This window comes from Apis florea, unplaced genomic scaffold (assembly GCF_048593485.1).
Source record: "Apis florea isolate Af1SG1 unplaced genomic scaffold, ASM4859348v1 contig_2495_pilon, whole genome shotgun sequence".
Classification (NCBI taxonomy): domain Eukaryota; kingdom Metazoa; phylum Arthropoda; class Insecta; order Hymenoptera; family Apidae; genus Apis; species Apis florea.
This window is the reverse complement of record NW_028256595.1, coordinates 5,086,339-5,106,546: the sequence shown is the minus strand read 5'-3', so window position 1 is coordinate 5,106,546 and position 20,208 is coordinate 5,086,339. Positions and strand designations below refer to the sequence as shown.

Genomic DNA, 20,208 nt, shown 5'->3' with positions numbered 1-20,208 from the left:
CGGACAAAGAAAGAAGATAAATCTCGCGTGTCTTGTTTTTTTTTCTCTCTCTTTTTTCAAATTATTTTATTAATTCAATAATCAACTAGCACAACTAAGCCGTGACGTTTAAGGAAGCTCTAACAAATTTTCTAGAAAAATTTCAGAAGAAAAGTTGCATTATTATTCGATTCGTTGAAAACTTAAGATTCGTTATTAAATGAACGTTTCGTTTGAATTGTTAGAACTATGCCTCGCACGTTCACATTCCACTCCATTTAAATTTCACCGTAACAATAAAGTACAGATTAACGAATAAATCGTGTTGGAGAAACGACAATCGTCGGACGATAAACAATTAATTATAACGCTCTGATCATCGCCAGCCTTTCTCCATCTATCCTTCGCTTCAACTCTCGGCCGCGAGGAAACGGCGAATTTCAAACGGAAACACGATTATTTACAACCGGTGCTCGCAAATGGCGTGTACGGTGTTTTACAGTTAATCCGAGAGCGTGGCCTCGTCGCAGCCTCTTCCTCGTTTCGCCAACTGGTGACAGAGTCGCGGGCTGCCTATGATGTCGCCCAGGAACACGCTCAATAAATAATTCTCCTTCATCGGGATCGGCGATGATTTGTACTCGCTGTAAAACGACGAATACCACACGTTACCATCTAATGAACCCGATTGTTGAAAGCGATTACGACTCCCCCCAGCTAAATATATAAATATCGCGTATGGAGTTGCAAAGTAACTAGATCTTTTTTTCTTTTGCTGGTGGAACGATGGGTATATCCTTGGATCGTTGGTGTTTATGGGGAGATTAAACTTAGGAATTTATGATCTCGTTTTAAGTCTCATTTGTGTAATCTACTTCGCAACTGTCCAACTACCGTTTCCCTTTCCTTTTTTTTTTTTTTTTTTTCGATCAAATGCTCTTCCGTCATTTTTCACTTTAGACAAATCTTGGAGTTTGGGGGGAAGAAGAGAAACTCAAATTGACGAACTCTTGTCACGTGTATTCAATTTTCTAAGAAAATAATGGTTTCGGTAATCGTTAATCGTTCCATCATTTTCCTCAAAATATCCACAAATTTCCAATTTCTTCTCTTCCCAAACTGATCGCCCTTAAACCTCCATTCCTCAGACGATTCCTGCGAAGGACTACCCGAGGATCCCTCATGCACGCTCCGTTAACCTTTCTCTCGAAAACCTTTCTCCACCAGCTTTTCTCGATCCTCGATACATCCTCCCTTTCCATGTCTCGTCCGCACACAGGTGACAGAAGCGATTAACCGATTTCGACGACACGCGCTGGCCATCTCGGCACCGTCGAATCGGCAGATAAGCCGCTCAGATTCGAATGGAGGCACGGTGAACAGACGGTGGGGGTGGGGCAGAGTTATCAGGATGCATTAGGTCGCTCGTGGAGACCGCCATTAAGGGCTATCTGCCGGTGGCGGTCTTACTTACAACTGAATTTAGTGCAACCTCGTGGCAAGAATCGGTAGCCACGGATTTCTATTAGCTCTCTGCTTGCTCTTCTTGGACGACAACATTTGTCCTCGACAACAATTATCGGGAAAACGTTTCTGTCGACGAGAGAGGATTGTTTCGCGAGACCTCTTCGACCTCTTTGATTTTACATTTCGACGTTTTACGAGCAAGTGAATGTTTGTCAAGAAGGAAGTTACGACTAGAGGAATCGATGGAAGAGGGAGTGGAGGGGGATAGCACGCAGTAAGGAGAGATGCAAAATCGCTTTGAAGTTGATTATTCGTGGTTTGATGAGCTGTTATCGAGCTAGGGAATCAAATTGACGATACGTTGGATAATTTATAAATTTTGCTATGAATTTTGTTTAATTATTGGTATAAAATGTTATATTTTACATGGAGATTTAATGAAAGATTTTCATTTCAATTTCTAGAAATGAATCCGAATCTTCTCGATATACATGTAGTAGATGGAAAGTGTGATTCAATTCGATTTCGAGGCTTTTCTCAATATTTGCATAAGTTTCGTCACCTGTTCGAGCTTAGAATATTAACGAATTTTCGCGTGATTCGCAATTATTTATTAAAAAATTTCTATTCCTATAAAATTGCGTAACGAAGTGAAAATATTTCGGTAATAGGAATAAGGAAAAAGCGTGTCAAAAAGATACGACCTTTGCAAAGTTTTTCTCATCTCAATCGTATCTCTAACATTTATTTAATTTTAATTACATAATTCTTCAAAATTATACAAAAAGAAACAATTTCATAATTTTTCCAAAGTCGAATAAATATTTAATACTTTTCAACAAAATATAAACAATTCTATACCTTTTATACCTTATTTTCCTTAAATCTAGAGATCAAAAGTTATTAAAATAGATTACATCGAGAAAAAACACGTGGAAAAAACGCAACGAGAAAAAAGCCTACACTTTGTTCCACGATTGACATCATCGTCACGTCGTGTAGAGAACGAAAAAAAAAAAAGAAGAAAAAAAGATCAGAAGAAGAAGAAGACGAGCAAGTGACAGGGGACACAGTTTCACAGTTGGCCGAGCAAATGGGCCAGTAATTTTCCACGATGCATTAACGAGCCCGTTATTAAGCTCCCTATCCGCGACTCGATCGAGCGAAACAAAGGTGGAAAACCAGTCTCCTCCATACCTTTTAACCGTGAACTTCGGGGTCGTGGTTACGCAAGCGACTACGTGGAATCGAGATGATCTCATTATCGATCGCCCTTATTTCATCTCATCCATCATCGAACGGCTGGCTGTGCAACGATCGATCGTCATTCGAGAAAAAGATCGTTCTTCGTGCATGTAGAGTGGAGATATATATAAAACCGATCACAGTGGATAACAAATACGATGCAAACGATGATTGGCGATGAAGAAAGATGACGACGTTTTATAATATTAAGAGGATGCAAAGTGCGTACGTCGAGTCGATCGAGTCCAGGAACTTACGATGTCGATGGTGAATGAGAGAGTGTGTGTGTGCGTAACGTGCGTTGAGATCGATTCGTTTCTTTCTCAACCTTTGTTTCGTAGTTTCAGCTTGCACGTGAGGCGAAGTTGAAGTTGGAAGGGAGAGAAAAAATTGGGTCGCAAGGGAAATCAGTAGTACTGTAAAGTAGCGTAGATAGTAGACGTAGAAAGTGGGTTAGATTTTGCGGCGAAATTTGATTCTTATGTAGAGGATATAGAGAAGGAAAATAAAAGGAGTATTGCTTGATGGCAGGTTTGAGAAATAGAGCGGTACGCATGTACGTACGCGTATATAATTTGTGCAAAAATTGGAATGGCTTAAGTGATATGGTGTAATAGTTATCGATAGAGTTCCACGCAATAAATAAATATCTAAATGGTTTAAATCAATTTCATTTAATTGTTGGATTGAATAAAAAAAAGAAAGGTACCTGAAAACGATGTCCCAATCCAAAACACGTTCCCTGCTTCGTTTCTGCAGAGTTCGGGTAGCGTATTTCGCGCAAATTCTCTCGTAAACGCACACGTTGTTGCCCAATTCCGATACCAATTTCTTCTCCACTTGGTCGACATTGAGGATCTCTTCGTCGTGGACCAGAGGAAGATCTCGTCTCACTCGGCTGACGTAAGTTTCTGAAAGCGAAAGGCAAATACGAGGATAAATATCAAAATTGTTTCGCAATCGATAAAATAACATTTCGTTTTTTTTTTTTTTTAATTATCTTCGTTGATCCATACGAATTAATTTCTTATTCCTTCATCCTCGCTTACTTTACAAAATTTTATTTTTAATCCTTTATTTTTTCTTCGATCGTCATTTTCACGAATCATCGCTGTCGAATCGAGCTAATGCACTATGCAGGTTCCAAATACAAACTGTCAAACACGTGGACGAGTTATTGTCATCAATCCAAGCGACGATCCTCGTTTCCATCGTTCAAAAAATCGTTAAATAACTACCCTTATTGGACTAATGACCAATCTGACCTCCTCAACGTTCACTTTAACGAATATTGACGTATCCATCCGCGGTCGCTTGTTCCCCTGCCATTGCTCGTCAAATTTCGGACAGCTAAATTCCCCGTCCTGTCGAATTATCGAAATCTCTTTATCCGAATGGAACAAACTCTTATCGATTTTATTCGATTAAACCAATTCAAAATTATAATTATCCAATGACAAGTTTCAAGTATCCAGCTTCGTCTCGAGAAATTTTAATTCCATTGCCAAAAGTGATATTGTAATTTGTATTATCTTCCGAACAGATCGAAAGGAGAAATTTTTCCACGTTCAGAGAGTCATGCTTTAATTAGAAGCAGTCTCGTCAAAAGGTAACGTTCCAGGAAGAACAACGACCATCACGCGCGTTTATTCCTAACAGAGAAGTCGCAACAAGTGGAACACTTTCGCTTTCTCGCCGCTCGTCCATTCGATTCACGCTTCGATACTACGAGCCGGATGGATTACCTGCACGATGAAGTTCAGCCTCTTTCCGCAATTGCGATCGATCAATGCGAAGAGCGTTGAACTTGGCCGCGAGAACGAGTACAGATTTCTCGATTGTTTAAAGTTTAATTGGACGAAACCGATTTAATTGCAGGATAATTGTGAGTGGTATGATATCGATCGACGATTTCTCGTTCGTTTGGAACATGTTTTATGATTGAATTATTTTCGTTTTTAGCGGCGATCCCATACCTGGGTTCAATGAATAGGCGAGTTTCTTCACGAAGTTGGTGAGCCTCACAGTGGCTATGATCACCGGGAAACCGATCAGTTGTACGGGAAGATTGAACAATGGTTCCTCTGGGCTCGGTGCGGCGTCCACCAACGTCACTGCCAACAACCAACAGCCAAGAATGGAAGAAGCTCGCGTCACTCGCATCTTGGAACGCTATAACGACAAATCAGTTAAGTTAATTATTCGCCGATTCTTCGTTTACTTAGAGAGTAAACGATTTAATACGTTTCGACGAGAAATCCTTGGCACAATTGCTGTAATGAAAGGACGATATATTTATCTCGAAGGTACAGAAAAATTCTATAATTAGTATGCATCAAAGAATAATTCCATCTATTCTAACGAGATCCAATACATACTTGGTCGCAGAAATTCGATACGCATAATTCAAAGGAGATATAAAAATCAATTCGAACGTGCATATTATCCAACACACACAAATTCTATTGAAAAAATTCAAAATGCCAAACGTATCGAATCGAAAAAAATTCAGAGATCGAAATCGACTCGATACAAACACTTGGAAAATCACCGGTTCAAAATGTCTCAATGAAGCCCTAAACCGCACTCAACTATTCATTGAAAGGAATCCGAAACGATTTCGAGACCTGTATTCACGCGACGATCGATCGGCAGAGGAGCACAGTGACGGAAACGTGACTGGTTGTTCCTTTGGTAAAAACTCGTGACCGAGTGTTCCTCTCGTCGGCTCGTAGGCCTCGTTCGACGCTGGTTCGCCGCGTGCGAGAGAAAGTGTTCGACCCCTTCCTTCGACGAGCGGCGTTCGAACGATCGGCCGCGACCGATTGCGACATTTAGTGCGCCACCAGGAACCGCACGCGATCCTCTTCCACCAGGATTCGACCCTCGCCAAGGTCGTCGCCACTATTTCCAGTCGTTCCAACTCTCGGTCGCTTTCCACGGATGGAAAGTTCGTTCGTCGAATGCCTCGAAGGAAATCGAAAGGTCCCGTGTGGTGATGGGGTTAAACGAGGCGAGTTAAACCGGCGGGCTTTGGGAGTGGCCGCGAGACCGTCGAGCGGAAACGTGGCATTTCGAGTTCGCTTCGAGAAACGAATATTTGAAAAAAAAAAAAAAAAAAAAAAAGAAAGAAAGAAAGAAAGGAAAGACTCGTCCGTCGATGGATTTATATCTTCGATTCGAGGAAAGGTGAAGGGTGTGAGAGTGAGAGTTAAAAGTTTTTCATTGAAAGTCGGCTGGTATATCGGAGGCTGGTGTATCGATAAGTGTACGAATTCGAGGAAGAAAGTGAAAGTGAAAGAAGGTAGCTATATAAATTTAGCGAGAACGTAAGATTTACGGAATCTTTAAAGATATATGTATATATAAAGAGAGAGAGAGAGAGAGAGAGAGAGAGAGAGAGAGAGAGAGAGAGAGAGGAGATTTGACAATTTTAATTATATTATATATATATATATGTGTGTGTAATAGAAATGTAAGATTTTATCAGTTTTGAAATACTTGTAATAGCATTGAGAGTATACTTACGAACGAGATTGTTCTTTTTTTAAAAGAAATTTTTATATAGAGGATAAATCTAAAAATGGAGAGGATCGATTAAGTTGAAGCAGCGATGTTTTTTGAAGCATTATCTCGTAATAGTAGATGAAAATGGTGTCAGTGAACGGTTAAGCGCGATCACGTAGCGGCTACTCCGTAAGAATATAATCGATTTCTTGCGTTGCATTTCTTGGAGAGCGATACCGATTACGCTTAAACGAATCGTTGCTCAATGAAACGTTGTTTTCCTATCTGTCCTCGTTCACGTCACCGCGAATGCGTGTCGTCGATGCACTTTTACCTGGCCTCAGAGACCAATGATCGATTTCCTGCGTTCACCATGATGGTTAGATTTCCAGTTATATAATGGAAAGTATGAAGATGTAATTGGAGATAAGAAATTTTACGAGCAGTTTCATTAATTCATCGTTATCTCTAATATAATATTGTTTTCAACATATATAAAATTTCAAAATTTCTAATATTTTTGGCCATTAATCGGGCAAAGCTTTCAAAATTTCCTGTAATCTCTCCATTGCTTCTAACATTTACTTTCACAATCGATTACTTTTCGAAAAAAATTTTCTTTTCCTTCCCAAAGTTTAAAAGACAAACAAATCCGCAAGAAACTCGTTCCAAAAGCGATAAATTAATTTTTCGAAAATTATTTTTAATAATTACATATAAAATCAATTTTCAAAATTTCTAATATTTTTAATTTTTGGCCATTAATCGGACTAAAGCTTTCCGGTATTTCTTGTAATCTCGTCATTAATTCTAGCATTTACTTTCACAATCGATTACTTTTCGAAAAAAATTTTCTCTTCCTTTCCAAAGTTTGAAACAAATCCGCGGGGAACTCGTTCCAAACGCGGTCGTGGATCGTGGCGAGGCGTCGCGACGTTGTTTCGTGCGGAACGCAGCGGGGGATCCACGATTTCTTGCGAGTTGGCGCGATAAACGAAAACGCCTCCGATCATTTTTGCTGAACGAGCCACGGATCGTAACTGGTCGCCCTCGTTTTTGGCACGATCCTCATCGCGATCGTTACGCGGAGGAAGCTCGGCTGGCGTTCCGCTTAAGCCGATAAAGGCGCCGGAGATTATTACAATAACTTTTCGCCGCTTCCGACGCCCCTGTAAATTGTTCGGATTGTTTTCACGCGGAATCACCGCCGTAAGAATTGCTTTTCCCCTCCCTCCTTCGAACTTTTATTTTTTAAAAGAATAGCGGCGAGAATACAGTTTCGTGGAATCTTTTGGAGAAAATTTTTGGAGATAAATGCGTAATAATTCAGGAATTATTTTCCAATACTTTCTTTTTATCCGTCAATGTTCGTGCATTTTGAATAAAGGCTAAATCATTGCTGGTTTAAATCGTTTAATAACGGATCATTAAAACTAATTATTTTGCAAGATTAAAAAAAAAGATACGATATTCGAAGTATCGTAATGGTACTGAAACGAATATCAATCACGAGATACACATTTTACTTAGATGCAATTGTTTATAAAAAGATAAAAAGAAAAGTTTTTAAGGTTCGATAAATTTCCATGTAATTCTAAAGAAGCTGTAAAGTCCAGGACGACGATCGATAACAACACTCGAGTACTTATTTCTCTTAATTCCGGGAAAAAGCATCGCGAGAGGGATTAAACGGGAGACGATAACGAGCAACGAGAAAGAACATAAATTGGCGTGGAACAAATTAGAAACTTTGGCTTTTCGGTGATGCGCGCCAAAGAAATAATTATAAGGAACGAATTCCCCTGGTAAAGAGCCATTAGCCACCGCTTTTGCCACTCTAAATATTGCGTAAAATCACGGTGCAAATGGATTGCATTGCTCTCTCGAAAACGTGGAAAATAACTCGTATAATCAAGCAAATATATGCTCGGATGTCGGCATTTTTCGAGTAGAAATGGCGCTGTTCGATTCGACGAGCTTCGAAAATTTTGAAAAAAAGTCTTTCGAATAATCTTTGAAATGATCGTTAAACATTCGAAGAGTGTATAAAGAGGGAAAGCGCGAGACGAAGAATCTTCGAAGAGACGTTAAGGTTCACGTGTGAAAGAATTTTTATTTGCATCAATGACATACGATATTTCATTACAATCCTACACTTTGTGTACATTGCGTTAAAACGTAATCGTTCATATCGTAAAAGTTATATCGAGAGTATTAGCGGCGAAAGAAATAAATAATTATTATCAGATTTTTTTTTTCTTCTTTCCTCTCGATTATACGCGAGATTCACAAAGCAAAGATTAACTATTATTGATATAGATTATCATACATACATACTTTTCTTAATCTAAAGCTATGTTACATCGATAAAACGCCATATAATCCAATGATCATTGGAGTACACATCGGAGTACTGTTGAATAATTTGATAAAAATCATTCCTTATAAATATATAGCTTAATCTACGCGCGAGTTTCTTTAATCATGCTGAAGATAATTTCAAAAATGTTATCACTTAAAATAACATCAGGGATATTCTTTTCTTTCAAAATTTCCCTTTAAAATTAACCAATTCATCCAATAGTCCATTCGAGATTTCGAGTTGCAGAAAATTTAGAAGAGGAATCGTCTGCGATATCACAGCTTGAGTCGTCGTATTTTTCCCTTTCTCTCTCTCTCTCTCTCTCTCTCTCTCTCTGTCTGTCTGTCTTTCATTTCGACGGGATTCCGTCGCGTCAGCGCAATCGAATCTTCTTCATCATGTTGAGAACGCTGGATCCAGGCAGGGGACAGGTGGGGTAGAAATTATGGCATCCTTGACCTTCCACGCCGGATATCAGTTGACCCATATGCGCCGCGAAGTGGTATCTCGAGGGCACTTCCGCCAGCGTGCTCAAGCTCGTGTCCCTGAAAAAGTTTCCATGAAATATTCATCTTCCTCCCGCTTAATCAAAATATTGTTTCGCGCCGATGAGGCGCAAAATTAATGAAACATTCATTATCGAATTTCCATTTCGAGTTGAAAGGTGAACTTTTAATTCTTGCAAATTAAAGTCAGCCACTCTTCTCAAATTTTCAGAGTATCTGAAGAAGAAAAAAACGAACTTCGAATAACGAGTTGAAACTTCCCTGTAAATTTATTAAAACTCAGCCGGGTAAGTTTGTTCTTAGAACGTAAAACAGCTTTTATAATGATCTTATAATGTTGATCGAATAAACCTAATAATAATTGTAGTTAATCGCGATGGCTTCGTTTCATTTTGCACGCAAGATGACGAGGTTGGATTGTTAAATGATCATCAAAGACGTACTCAGATAGATACGTTCAATTTATCAACGATAGTGGCGATAAAATTGACAGACGTCTGAACAAAAATTAAGAAATGCAAATATAACGCGTAAGGACAAATTTCTTCACGTGATTGAAAAAAAAAGAATACTAATCGATCGAATTATTAGACGGATCGTTACACGTACCTTACATCGATAAAGAAAATTTGTTTTCTAATTTTCTACAGTTTCTCTTTTTTTTCGTATTATAAAAAATAGTATTACAGTAATATTTTCATTAATGCTCTGATGAATATCTTATAGAAATTTCTCATTCTACGTACAGTGAAATCCATCCGTTATAAATTTTCTAAAAATATCGGAGCCATCCAACGATACGTGATTGCAAAAAAAAAAAAAAAAGAAAAAATAAGAAAATAAGAAAAAATAATACAGTTACTCAAGAATTATTCGTTCATTCGATCGACATTCGGATAAATCATCGATTTACCTGCGCTTTTGTGCACAACTCAGCGCGAATAATACGAAACAGGTGTCACATTCGAGAAGGTGTTTCGCAACAGCGGAGCCACAGTCGCGAAAACCACGTTTCGAAACGGTGAATAAAGAATAATGAACAGGCGTGGACGCCAATGGCAGCGGCATGCACGAAATCGAACTCCACTTTCGCAATCATTGACCATGATAAACTGGTCGAGGCACGAGGCACATAAGAACAGGCACAAGGCGAGTCGCCTTTTACTTTCGATATCGACGACCGTCTGTAAATCCGGTTTACGCTCGGATCGAAATCGACTGAAAATCCTTCCAACCCGGCCCAAGCCTTTCTCAGCTCTGGACTGCGAAAGAGGCGTTGGATGAAGAAAAATAGCCACTTCCGGCTAATCACGCTCGCCCACCCGCCGCTATAATTTTAACTTTCGATCCGCTCCATTTTATTTCACTTTGGAATTCGATTCGGCCTCGGCTGAATTTATGGCATTTCGATGGAATTTTTATTCTCCCGAGAAATTTCGATATTTTCACTCGTGACTTTGAAACGTTACAAGATATAATTAATATACTCATAATTTACATTAATTAATTTTTTGCAACGCTTCATCCTTTTTTCCTCGCCATTCTGTTTACGTGTTACAGAAACAGAGACGTTTGCTTTCTTTCTAACTAAATTTTAAAATTCCAGCTAGATTAAATCGTAATCCATTTATATTCTCCATGATTTTAAAAATCATCGCCGATAATTCATAAATGAATTGAAAAAAAAAAAAAAAAAGAACAATCTACAAGACGTTAATCAATGAAATCAATGAAAGGGAAAAACATCCTCGTCATCCTAATTTACAAAATTTAAAATTAAAATCATTGTTCGCTTTAAAAATCATCCAAACAGATCATTCGACTATTCATTCGTGAAGAAAAGAAATTACAAAAAGAATTACAAAAAGAAATACAACAACCGACGATGTTCACGACTACAATCATTGAAAAAGGTCCGCCGTTTCGTCATCTACTTTTGAAAAAAAATTTGCATCATGTCTCCAAAAAAAAAAAAAAAAAAATTTAAAATTAAAATCCAATTACATCCGTTCCTTTCAGAAATCAATGGAAACAGATCACTTGAAAACTTGCATATTCAAAATTTCGAGAGAGGAAACGACAACAATAACCGATTATCCATAAAATCATCGAAAAGGGAAAACATCCACCTATAAAAACCAAAAGAAAAAAAATTTGCATCGCCTCTAACAAAATTTAAAATTAAAATCGCAGATTCAATTATACGCTCGTTCGTTTTAAAAATCATCACCCGTCGATAAATTGACTCGGAAAGGATCTCGAGAAGGAACAACGATCGACGATCGTATCCACAGACTGAAAAAAAGGAAAAATACTCGTCAGAGGAAATAAAGAAACTCTCTCGATCTCGAAGAAGAAAAGGAAGAAGATTGGATGAGGAGAGCGTTTTGCAAGAAGCAGTTTCGTCACGCATCGCTCGCACGAGGAAGACGTCTCGCGTCCGCAAAAGGGAAATCTCCCTGTTTGGCCTTTTACGATCCCTGGCCCTCGAGGCGAGCATAACGAGGATATACGCGAAACGGCTTCTTAGCTTTTCCATCTTGATCGGTTCCAACCTGGAGCGATCCAATAAAAATCGGCCTCGCCGCGGAAACGGCGTTTACGCACGCATAAAAGTAAATATAAAGCGAGTCGCTTTCGGGACGTTAACCACGATCCATCATTCCTCCGTTCCTCGGTTTCCACTTTCTCCGTTTTCTTCTTTTTTTTTTCTCCTTTTCTTTTTCTTCCGCGTTCGAGGACATTTTAATTTAACGCTTCGTTGAGAAGGAAATGGGAGAGAATAGAGGGGAGGAGGAAAATTTGCTATTTCTCATTGATTTTGATTTGTAAAGAGGGAAGATTCGGAGAAAATCTTACAGTATTGGCAGTATTTTGAAAATTCTGTTCCTCTGTCGACCATGTTAATAATTGAACGAATTATCTCAACAACTGATATTTTTGCGAATTTTATCAAATTTTAATTTGTAAAAGTAATACGTATTTTCACCAACCGTTCTGCAAAAAATTGCACAAGATCAAATGGTTAATTAATCGAAAGGAAGGGAAAGGAAGGCGGGATTCAAAGCTTAATTGCTGTCAATTAAACTCGGGTCTACGCGAAATTTACTTCTTCGAGCGGAAGAGTGGAAGCGCCACGTGTAATTTCGCGGGATAAAGCATCGCAGTCAGGTAACCACGGAATGAATTAATCCGTTAAAGCCGAGCTGTCGTTCTGTATCCCCCCCTTCTTTTTTCCTCTAAAAAAAAAAAAAAAAAAAAAGAAAAAAGGGGGAAAGAAAAAGAAGATACATTAAAATATTCCCTATATCGAGAATTACGACACGAGATCATCGATTGATTCTCCACGTGATTATCCACATCCGGGAGAGGGAGAAAAAATTCAAGAGAAGAAATTCAGATCGAGAGATCACAACTCGAAGAGCCGTGGTAGAAAGTTGAAAGATTGAATAAGCCGTGAAAAGGAAAGTGATGGATCGTTATAGCGAGATAATCTTGGTCGTGTTTGTATATATGTACGTACGTACACAGGTCGTTCCCTTTTTGAAGTGGAACTTACGTAAGAGCGATGGAACTTTCACTTGTTGTACTCCGACCTCTTTCGCTCGTTCGAGACTCCGTCCGCTCTTTAATGGCCGGAAATAGAAGCAACTTCTTTCCTAACTTCTTTCGTCGCTTTCTTTATGAATAATCCGAGAGAAAAACTAATAGATCTGATTTTTTTTATTCCAGTTTCAATTTAAAATTCGTGAAGAATTTATATCGAAGAATAATCGATTTAATCGAAATTCGAGGAAGAAAACGGACAAATTGTTCTTGAAATTTATCGCGCCAACTTGAAGGAAGAAACTTTCCCTTTAATTGAAAATTCTTCGAAACAAGAAACGTCCATTTCCTCGTTCCAATTTCGAACAAAGCTCGAACCAAAAAAAAAAAAAAAAAAGAAAATTAATCGAAATATTTCGAAAATATATCTTATACTTCGCAATAGAATCGTAACATGATCGATAATAATTCCACAAAATTTTAAAAAGAAAGAGATTCGTGGAAATCCATTGTCCAAAAAAAAAAAAAAAAAAAAGGAACCAAATAAAAGAAGAGAAAAGGTAGCAAAATCACGTAGAAAGCTGCACCGAAACGAGGTATTTTTCGGGCGAGAAAAACGAAAGCTTCCGCGTGTACAGGGAGTTGGAGACGAAGCCCGAAACCGTGGCCATTGTCGGGGTCAATATTTGACCGGTTCGACATAACTTTGCTTTTAATCAGCGGGCAAAACGGCTCGCATTATCCAAATAACGCGCCGCGTGCTCGCCTTTCGGATCGTAAACGAAAATTGCGGAGATACGCGCGTATCATCCAATTTTCGTCCGTTCGGAGAATCGGCGCGACGATTCGCCGACAAGCGACGAGGAAAATTGGGAAAATGGCGGCCCTCCTCCATCCAGTAGTTAGCCGCGCGGCCATCCAATTTTCGATGACACGCGGATTCTCGCGCTTGTTGCGCGATATCGAGGCTGACTGTTCACAGCCGTGCATCTGTTTAGCCAGATATCGAACTGACGTTTGTTTGCCCTTCGGCCCCTCTCTCGCTGCAACAGGGAGTTGTTGTTGTTGTTGTTGTTGTTGTTCCGGGAGCGCGCTCGGTTGATCGATATTCGAGACGAGGATCGAAGCGAGCGTCGCTCCATCGGTGTAATCTGGAGATTGGAAGGTAATCCGACGAGCTGACGTTTAATTCGAGGGAGGGAGAGGAGAGCGTGGATTGTTGTTTATGAACGTTGCGAGAGATTTTGAGCGTGGGAAGGGTTTAATGAGGGTTTCCCGATTGGGTTGGTTTCGAAAACTAGGCTGATTATTTTTCTCTCTCTCTCTTTCTCTCTTTCGATCTAATCTATGATGCGATCTTTTTCATCTCGTGAAATTTGATCTTGCGAATTTAATTAAATATAATTAAAGATTTAACGAAGGTTTTTGGGTTTTGAATGGGATTTTATTTTTTTTTTAAATCGAAGGTAATTGACAATTTTTAGAAAGATCAAAGTAATTTGCTTCGATTGGGGAAGAAATGACCTTGGGGAAAGAAGGAAAGGACTTTGTGCGAGTATCGTACTTCTTTGGACGAAGATTCGGGTGTAAAATATTTAAAAATTTTTTTTTCGCTTAAGTAAGGGACATCATCGAGGAATAAAAAAGTTGATGGTTTATATTATCTCAGGATGGGATACCACGAGTCTGAGATAACTGTTATGCTATTGACATTTCGAGAATTTTGCGAACCGCGAATTGATTCGCGCGAGACTAGTAGACGGTTGTTATGTTACTCTTGATGGCGATCGAAAGTTGAAAGAGAAAGTGGCAAAGTGGAAAGTAAACAAGTTATACGAGCACCCTACGAGTCGTTGTAAGAGTTTCTTTTTCGCAAAATTGCTTGATCATCCATAAAATTTCAACGTAAATCATTCCTTCGAACGATTAATAAATAATTTTATACAACGTGTGATTATTGATTTTCCTGTTCGCATTCTGTTTCACATCTTTCACTAAAGCAAGCACACTTTTCGAAACGAACGAATTCCAGAAAATTTCAAGTATTCACCGATGGATAGGTCGTTTCCGGAAAGGAGGAAAGTAATTTTCGAAATTTTTGAATCGAGGAAATCATAATCTTATCGTTCGGGTTGAACAGTTTTATGAAAAATGAAAAGAAATTTTCAAAAAGTATTTGGGAAATCGTGTCAATCGTATTATAAATTGAAATAAAATTAAAATATTTCTTACAGAATGCTACTTGTAACTTCATTGTATTCAATGGAACGAATGGAAAGAATGAATAATACACGATAAAAAAATTCCACGGAAGCTAACAACTCGACCAATTCGAATGAAAATTAATCGGTCAAAATTGTGAAAATTGTCAAATGTAACGCCGTTTCGAAACGTTAACTACTTGCTGTTTTTTCTTTTCTTTCAGCCCTTGAACTTATCAAACACATAAAGGGACAAAGAAATAAATACAATTTATCGTTTACCTGATTAAATTTAACAGGGACCTTTCCATTTCGCTTAGCTGATCCTGATTGACGGACGAGGTCAGTTCGCATATCAGCTTGGGCAAACAAGCAGTCTTGATCGTCGTCATCATTCTTGCACGCCGTGAAATTGCTGCAAATTAATCCATATTATTAGAACACGTGTAAACCTCTTATTGATCCAATGAATATCTGATATCGCACGTTCCAGAATCTAATTCCACTCTAGCCCGTAACGGACGCTTATAACGTGTCAAGAATCAAGGATAATCCTTTTACTTTTCAGAGAAACTCTTGAGATGCGCACGAAGATATTTCAACTTAATAATTAAAAAATAACAGATCTCTTCTCTTCAATCTGTTCGCTCTTTGAATATTCACCTTAATTTGCCCCCAATTGAATCAAATTATAAGTTTCTCGTCGGTTTCATTTAATTAAAGAAACCATCGAAGTGGCAAAACGAGAATTAAATAAATCCTTTTACACGTGGAGAAATTTGTTGGCAATTACAGAGATATTCGAAAGATAGTAAATTATGGAATAGAAATAGAAAAAGAAAAAAAAAATAGGCAAAAATATATATTTTATAATCGAATGATTCGATTATTCTTAGAAATAGAAATGGAACTTGCTTGGTCCTCTCCTTTTAATTTACTCTCGTTAATGAGTTAAAAAATAATTAATCAAATCGAATGACTCGGGGAATTTTTCAATAGCCTATTGTCACGAGCACGATAATTAATTCCGCTTCGCTTAAATATGACATAAGATACCCAATAAGGATATGCTAAGTGGACGAATGTTTACCAGCAAAATTCGTAGACACTTTAATAAACTTTATCGAGTGTGCTTCGTTAAATGTAGAAAAGCAAACACCACGTGTTCCGTTGAAAACGATTAAAAAAAATCCTTTCTCGAACTCGAACAATTGACTTGTACGGAGAAAAGAATAATTGAGAAGAAACATTATCTCTGGTCAATTATCACGTGAAAAAAAGAAAGTCTCGATGAATCACGTATACGATGCGATAAATATCACGTGCATTTAACAAAATTATACAATGTATAAAAAACATCAGATTAATGAACAATTTTGAGAGAAGAAATATATATATCGATCTTATTCGTCTAGAATCTAGGAAATATTATATCATTTATTATTAATTAAAAAGATATTTTTAACGCATCGTTCGAAATTGGCACCAAAAACGAGTCATAAATCAGAAATTTCCTTCATCCAGCCTTCTAAACTAAATTCAAAATATTTTCCAACCGAATGAAATCACGAACGTAGAATCGTTCCACTATCGAGACACCCGCTTCGTAATATTCCGATCAGAATTACACGAATGAGTTACACGTTACACGAGCACACCTGATCTCAGCCAATTTATTCCTTACCGTTCTCCTTCTCGTCCATCTTCTTGGTGACGGACAGGGCTACCCTCTCCTCGGGATCCCCGTTGCTCCTCGCCTGGCCTGCCTCGGGATTTTTGATCGGCTCGGTGATATTCTGCCCGGTTGACCGGCCGAAAATCGCGGTGATCAGATAAGTGTAATCGCCCGCCAGCATGAGGAACATGCCGAGGAATATGACCAGGCGCACCGTGCTGGTGTCCATGACCATGCCTCCGGCTCACTCCGCGTCCTTGGCGTTCGTATCGCCGCGGTGAAACGACGCGTCCGCACCGATCGACGATCCTCGATTCACTGCGGCCTCCGCCGATTCAGGGACCGGATCGAGGAAGAACCGAGCCGAGGGGACTGGATCTGCCGATTGAACTTTATTCCCCGTGCCGCTACACCTACTGCGTCCGATTAAAACGGCGCCACCATTTGTTTTTATATTATTCCCGATTCGATCGCGCGTTCTCGATCGAGAAAGTGATCGGGTGTTATTATTGGAGCTATGATCGAAGCGGATGATGCTTTGAAAAGGCTTGGATTCGATTGTTCGAACGAATTATTTGCGGCGAAAGGATAACGAGGTTTCGAGATCGTCTTGAAAGGTAGAGATATTCCGTTTTGTGAAACGCGATCGATCGGTTTGGGTTCGATTATGGTGTCTGAAAAAGATAAATGAAGTTTTGGAAAATAAAATTTCGAAGGAGATTTGGATTTGATGAGCGCGCGAAAATTTTGTTTCGGGTTAAAGTTTTGAGAATTGAGAAGAGATATTGCAGATTTGTGAAGGAAACTTAAATAGGCATGACTCGGATTCGATGGTATGTAGGAGAACAGGTAAATTTTTTGGATTGGAAGGGTAATTTTTTTTTATGAAATTGAAGATCTTTCGAAAAGCGTGATAATTAATTTACGTCTGATATATAAATTTTTGTTTTTAGGGTGAAAAAATAATAAACGTTTGTTGACTGTAAAATTAGAGAAATGTAATTGAAATTTTTCTTTCTAAATTTGTTGTATAATTGATCGAGACACGAACGCAGAATATTTTTCTACACGTTTGAATATTTCTCGATAGAATGATAGAGAATGATAAACATACGCTCGACTTCTAAAGAATTCGAAAGGAGAAACATAAGTACGTGTTACGCAACAGCCATATTGGAACGCCTTAATCCGATTTTTTACAGCGCATATATGCAAATTAACAAAAACGATATTATACATACTCGTGAGAAACATGGACGATGCACCGCACGCCCGTGTCCAAAGATCGTCGACTTTCAAACTGGAGGATGTTACAGAAGAACTTTCGCTTTCTATTCACTTCCACTTTCTTCGATACGTTCGAATCGTCGCAATATACTCAACAACTCCGATTCAAAACTGTATCGCACGAAAAAAAAAAAAAAAAGAAAAAAAAAAGAAAGATCCCTCCAAATTCCCGTCCCTTTCAAATTCCTTCGAAATCCTCTTTATTACACTTTAAAAATATCCAATTTCCAGTTATCCTTGAACGAGTTACAATAAAATTCTCGTCCAAAAGTGAAACCATTCGACACTCTGAAACTGAAACGATAATAACGAAGCTTTCTAATTTTTTAATTAGAAACAATGGGTCGGGCGACGAGTGGAAATAATTATTCCGTAACACGATCGAATGGGTCAAGTACGGCGGATTGAAAAGAATGCGTTTGACGACGAGCGACGGAGGTGTTGAGCGTCGCTACCGCAGTCTACCGACGTCGCGCAATGACTGTGAATGATTCGAAACCATGGCGGTAGAGCTAACGAGTTGTCAGTGAAAGTTGGACACCCGGCCGCAGCGATCGGATCGGCCGATCTTGTGCTCGTTTGTTTGCCAATCGGGGCAAACACGTAGGAAGTATCCTTTGTTTCGGATGCGCGAGCATAGTTTTCCCCTCGTTGAACAGGTATATATACGAAATCGATTTTATTTTTCCATTTTTCAATTTTTTTTTTCTTTTCTAGTTAAGCTAAAAAACAAAAAAAAAAACAAAAAATTCGCATTCCGTTCGCATCGATTTTAATTACACGGCAAGTCAAGTAGTATTCGGTGAAGAAATATTAAGACGATTGATCGAAGAAATAAAACGTTGTAATATAAATTATGAATTTACGAGGAATTTATTCATATTTTTATATTACAAAGTTCGTGAAAGTATTGGTCATTTTTTTTTTTTTTGTTTGGATTGAACATGTTTATTACACACTTTTATAATACTTTAAAAAATATACCAAATGTATGAGTATATTTATTATTATTAATTATGCAACAAATATTATGTATTTATTTTATGTAATAATGAATGAAAAACTTAACGTATTTATTTCATCTTGATATAAAATTTTAATGTATTCTATTTATACGCAGTTTTAGCAGCTTTATATTTCTCGTAGATGAGGAAATACTCGCAGTTTTTTACTTATTTGCAATTCTATATCTATAATTAATTTTTAAAAGTAGAATATTATACGTATATTTATGAAATAACAAGAGACTACACTTTTTCTTTTCATTTCTTAATCATTCTCTCTCTCTCTCTCTCTCTCTCTCTCTCTCTCTCTCTTTTCTCACTCTTCTTTTCTGCGTATCAAGCAACGCGTAAATATTTATCATATTTCTTATTTTCCACGGAGAAAGATTGTAAATTCCCGCGAAGATATTGAACATGGATTGATTTGTCAAACAGTCTTTGTTCATTAACATCTCGAATTATAACATCCCGTCGCAATTGTGTTTAATAATTCCAATTCGATACAGGCATGTTGTATCTGTAACAAGATATTCACTTTCGATTCTTCAAACTCTGATTACGGAGTTAAGTGTCTAACGATAAATTTTAAGGAATTAAAAAACACAGAGTTAATTTCAAAATTATTTATTATTACAAAAATACTTACACTTACACTTTCACGTAGAAAAATCTTATCTTTCAATATCTCTACAAAATATTCTCTACATCGATATTTTTTAATTTTTTCTTTTTTCTTCTTCCTTTTCTTCGCTTTTTGAATTCCCTCTTCTCGTATAAAGGCGAGAAAAATTTATAAAAATATTAACATGATCTCATCATTGTGAAATGTCCACATTGTAACTTTGCGTAATAAATTTGCCTAATAAAATAAATGAATATTGAAAATTATTAATTAAATATGACGGTGTCCAATCTTTAAAGAAGTTACGAATCGATTTAATTAAAAACTCTCTGTTTTGTACAATTAATATAATACGTATTTTCCAATTTCACGTGCCTAAGACAAAGCAGATTTTTCAATAGTAACCAGTCTTTTCAAGGATAGTGACACAAGCATTTCCAGATCAGATTAGAATCACTTAATACACATACACATAACACCTGTTTTACTTTCATAGAATATTTTAGGTCCGGTTAATCGAGTGCAATTACTCGTTTACCTTGAGTGTCTCTTTTTTTCTACGAGGTGTGCATCTAAATGAAGCTCTATTTTTTTTAATTCTCCTCACCTATCCAAACACGTATTCTCGTATCGCACCCACGATTTGTCAGGGATTCGTAATCCACGGGAATAATTTATAATTTACGATCTCTATTAACCGTTTTTTAGATTTGGTACTCTTCAGCAAAAAAAAGCTGAGACTGTTTATGCAAATGATCTTAAACATACGGCGAATAAATATTCAACGAAATTATTCAGATAAAATAT

At 37.8% G+C, this 20,208-nt stretch overlaps 2 protein-coding genes and 1 long non-coding RNA gene across 5 annotated transcripts; 1 reads left to right on the top strand and 2 right to left on the bottom strand.

Annotated features, from left to right (window-relative positions):
- Positions 1–30: 30 nt before the first annotated feature.
- LOC100864178 (uncharacterized) lies at positions 31–5,736 on the bottom strand. Of its 3 annotated transcripts, none has more exons than XM_003689514.4 (4): positions 5,319–5,736; positions 4,668–4,863; positions 3,401–3,602; positions 31–623 (listed from the first exon to the last, which is right to left on the bottom strand). In XM_003689514.4, exons 2-4 carry the CDS (start codon positions 4,852–4,854, stop codon positions 482–484), a joined length of 531 nt encoding a protein of 176 aa, XP_003689562.1. In that variant the 5' UTR covers positions 4,855–4,863; positions 5,319–5,736; the 3' UTR covers positions 31–481. The 3 variants fall into 3 exon arrangements, with proteins under 3 accessions (XP_003689562.1, XP_086763099.1, XP_086763098.1); XM_086906973.1 differs by having other exon boundaries at positions 5,229–5,410; XM_086906972.1 differs by having other exon boundaries at positions 5,243–5,405.
- On the top strand, positions 5,665–11,686 carry LOC147657863 (uncharacterized). Its single transcript, XR_015291731.1, has 2 exons — positions 5,665–5,995; positions 11,086–11,686. It is a non-coding gene; the product is annotated as an uncharacterized LOC147657863 (long non-coding RNA).
- Positions 8,292–18,346, bottom strand: geko (olfaction protein geko). Its single transcript, XM_086906974.1, has 4 exons — positions 17,730–18,346; positions 16,498–17,162; positions 15,096–15,228; positions 8,292–9,105 (listed from the first exon to the last, which is right to left on the bottom strand). Exons 2-4 carry the CDS (start codon positions 16,721–16,723, stop codon positions 8,934–8,936), a joined length of 531 nt encoding a protein of 176 aa, XP_086763100.1. The 5' UTR covers positions 16,724–17,162; positions 17,730–18,346; the 3' UTR covers positions 8,292–8,933.
- Between the last annotated feature and the right edge of the window lie 1,862 nt (positions 18,347–20,208).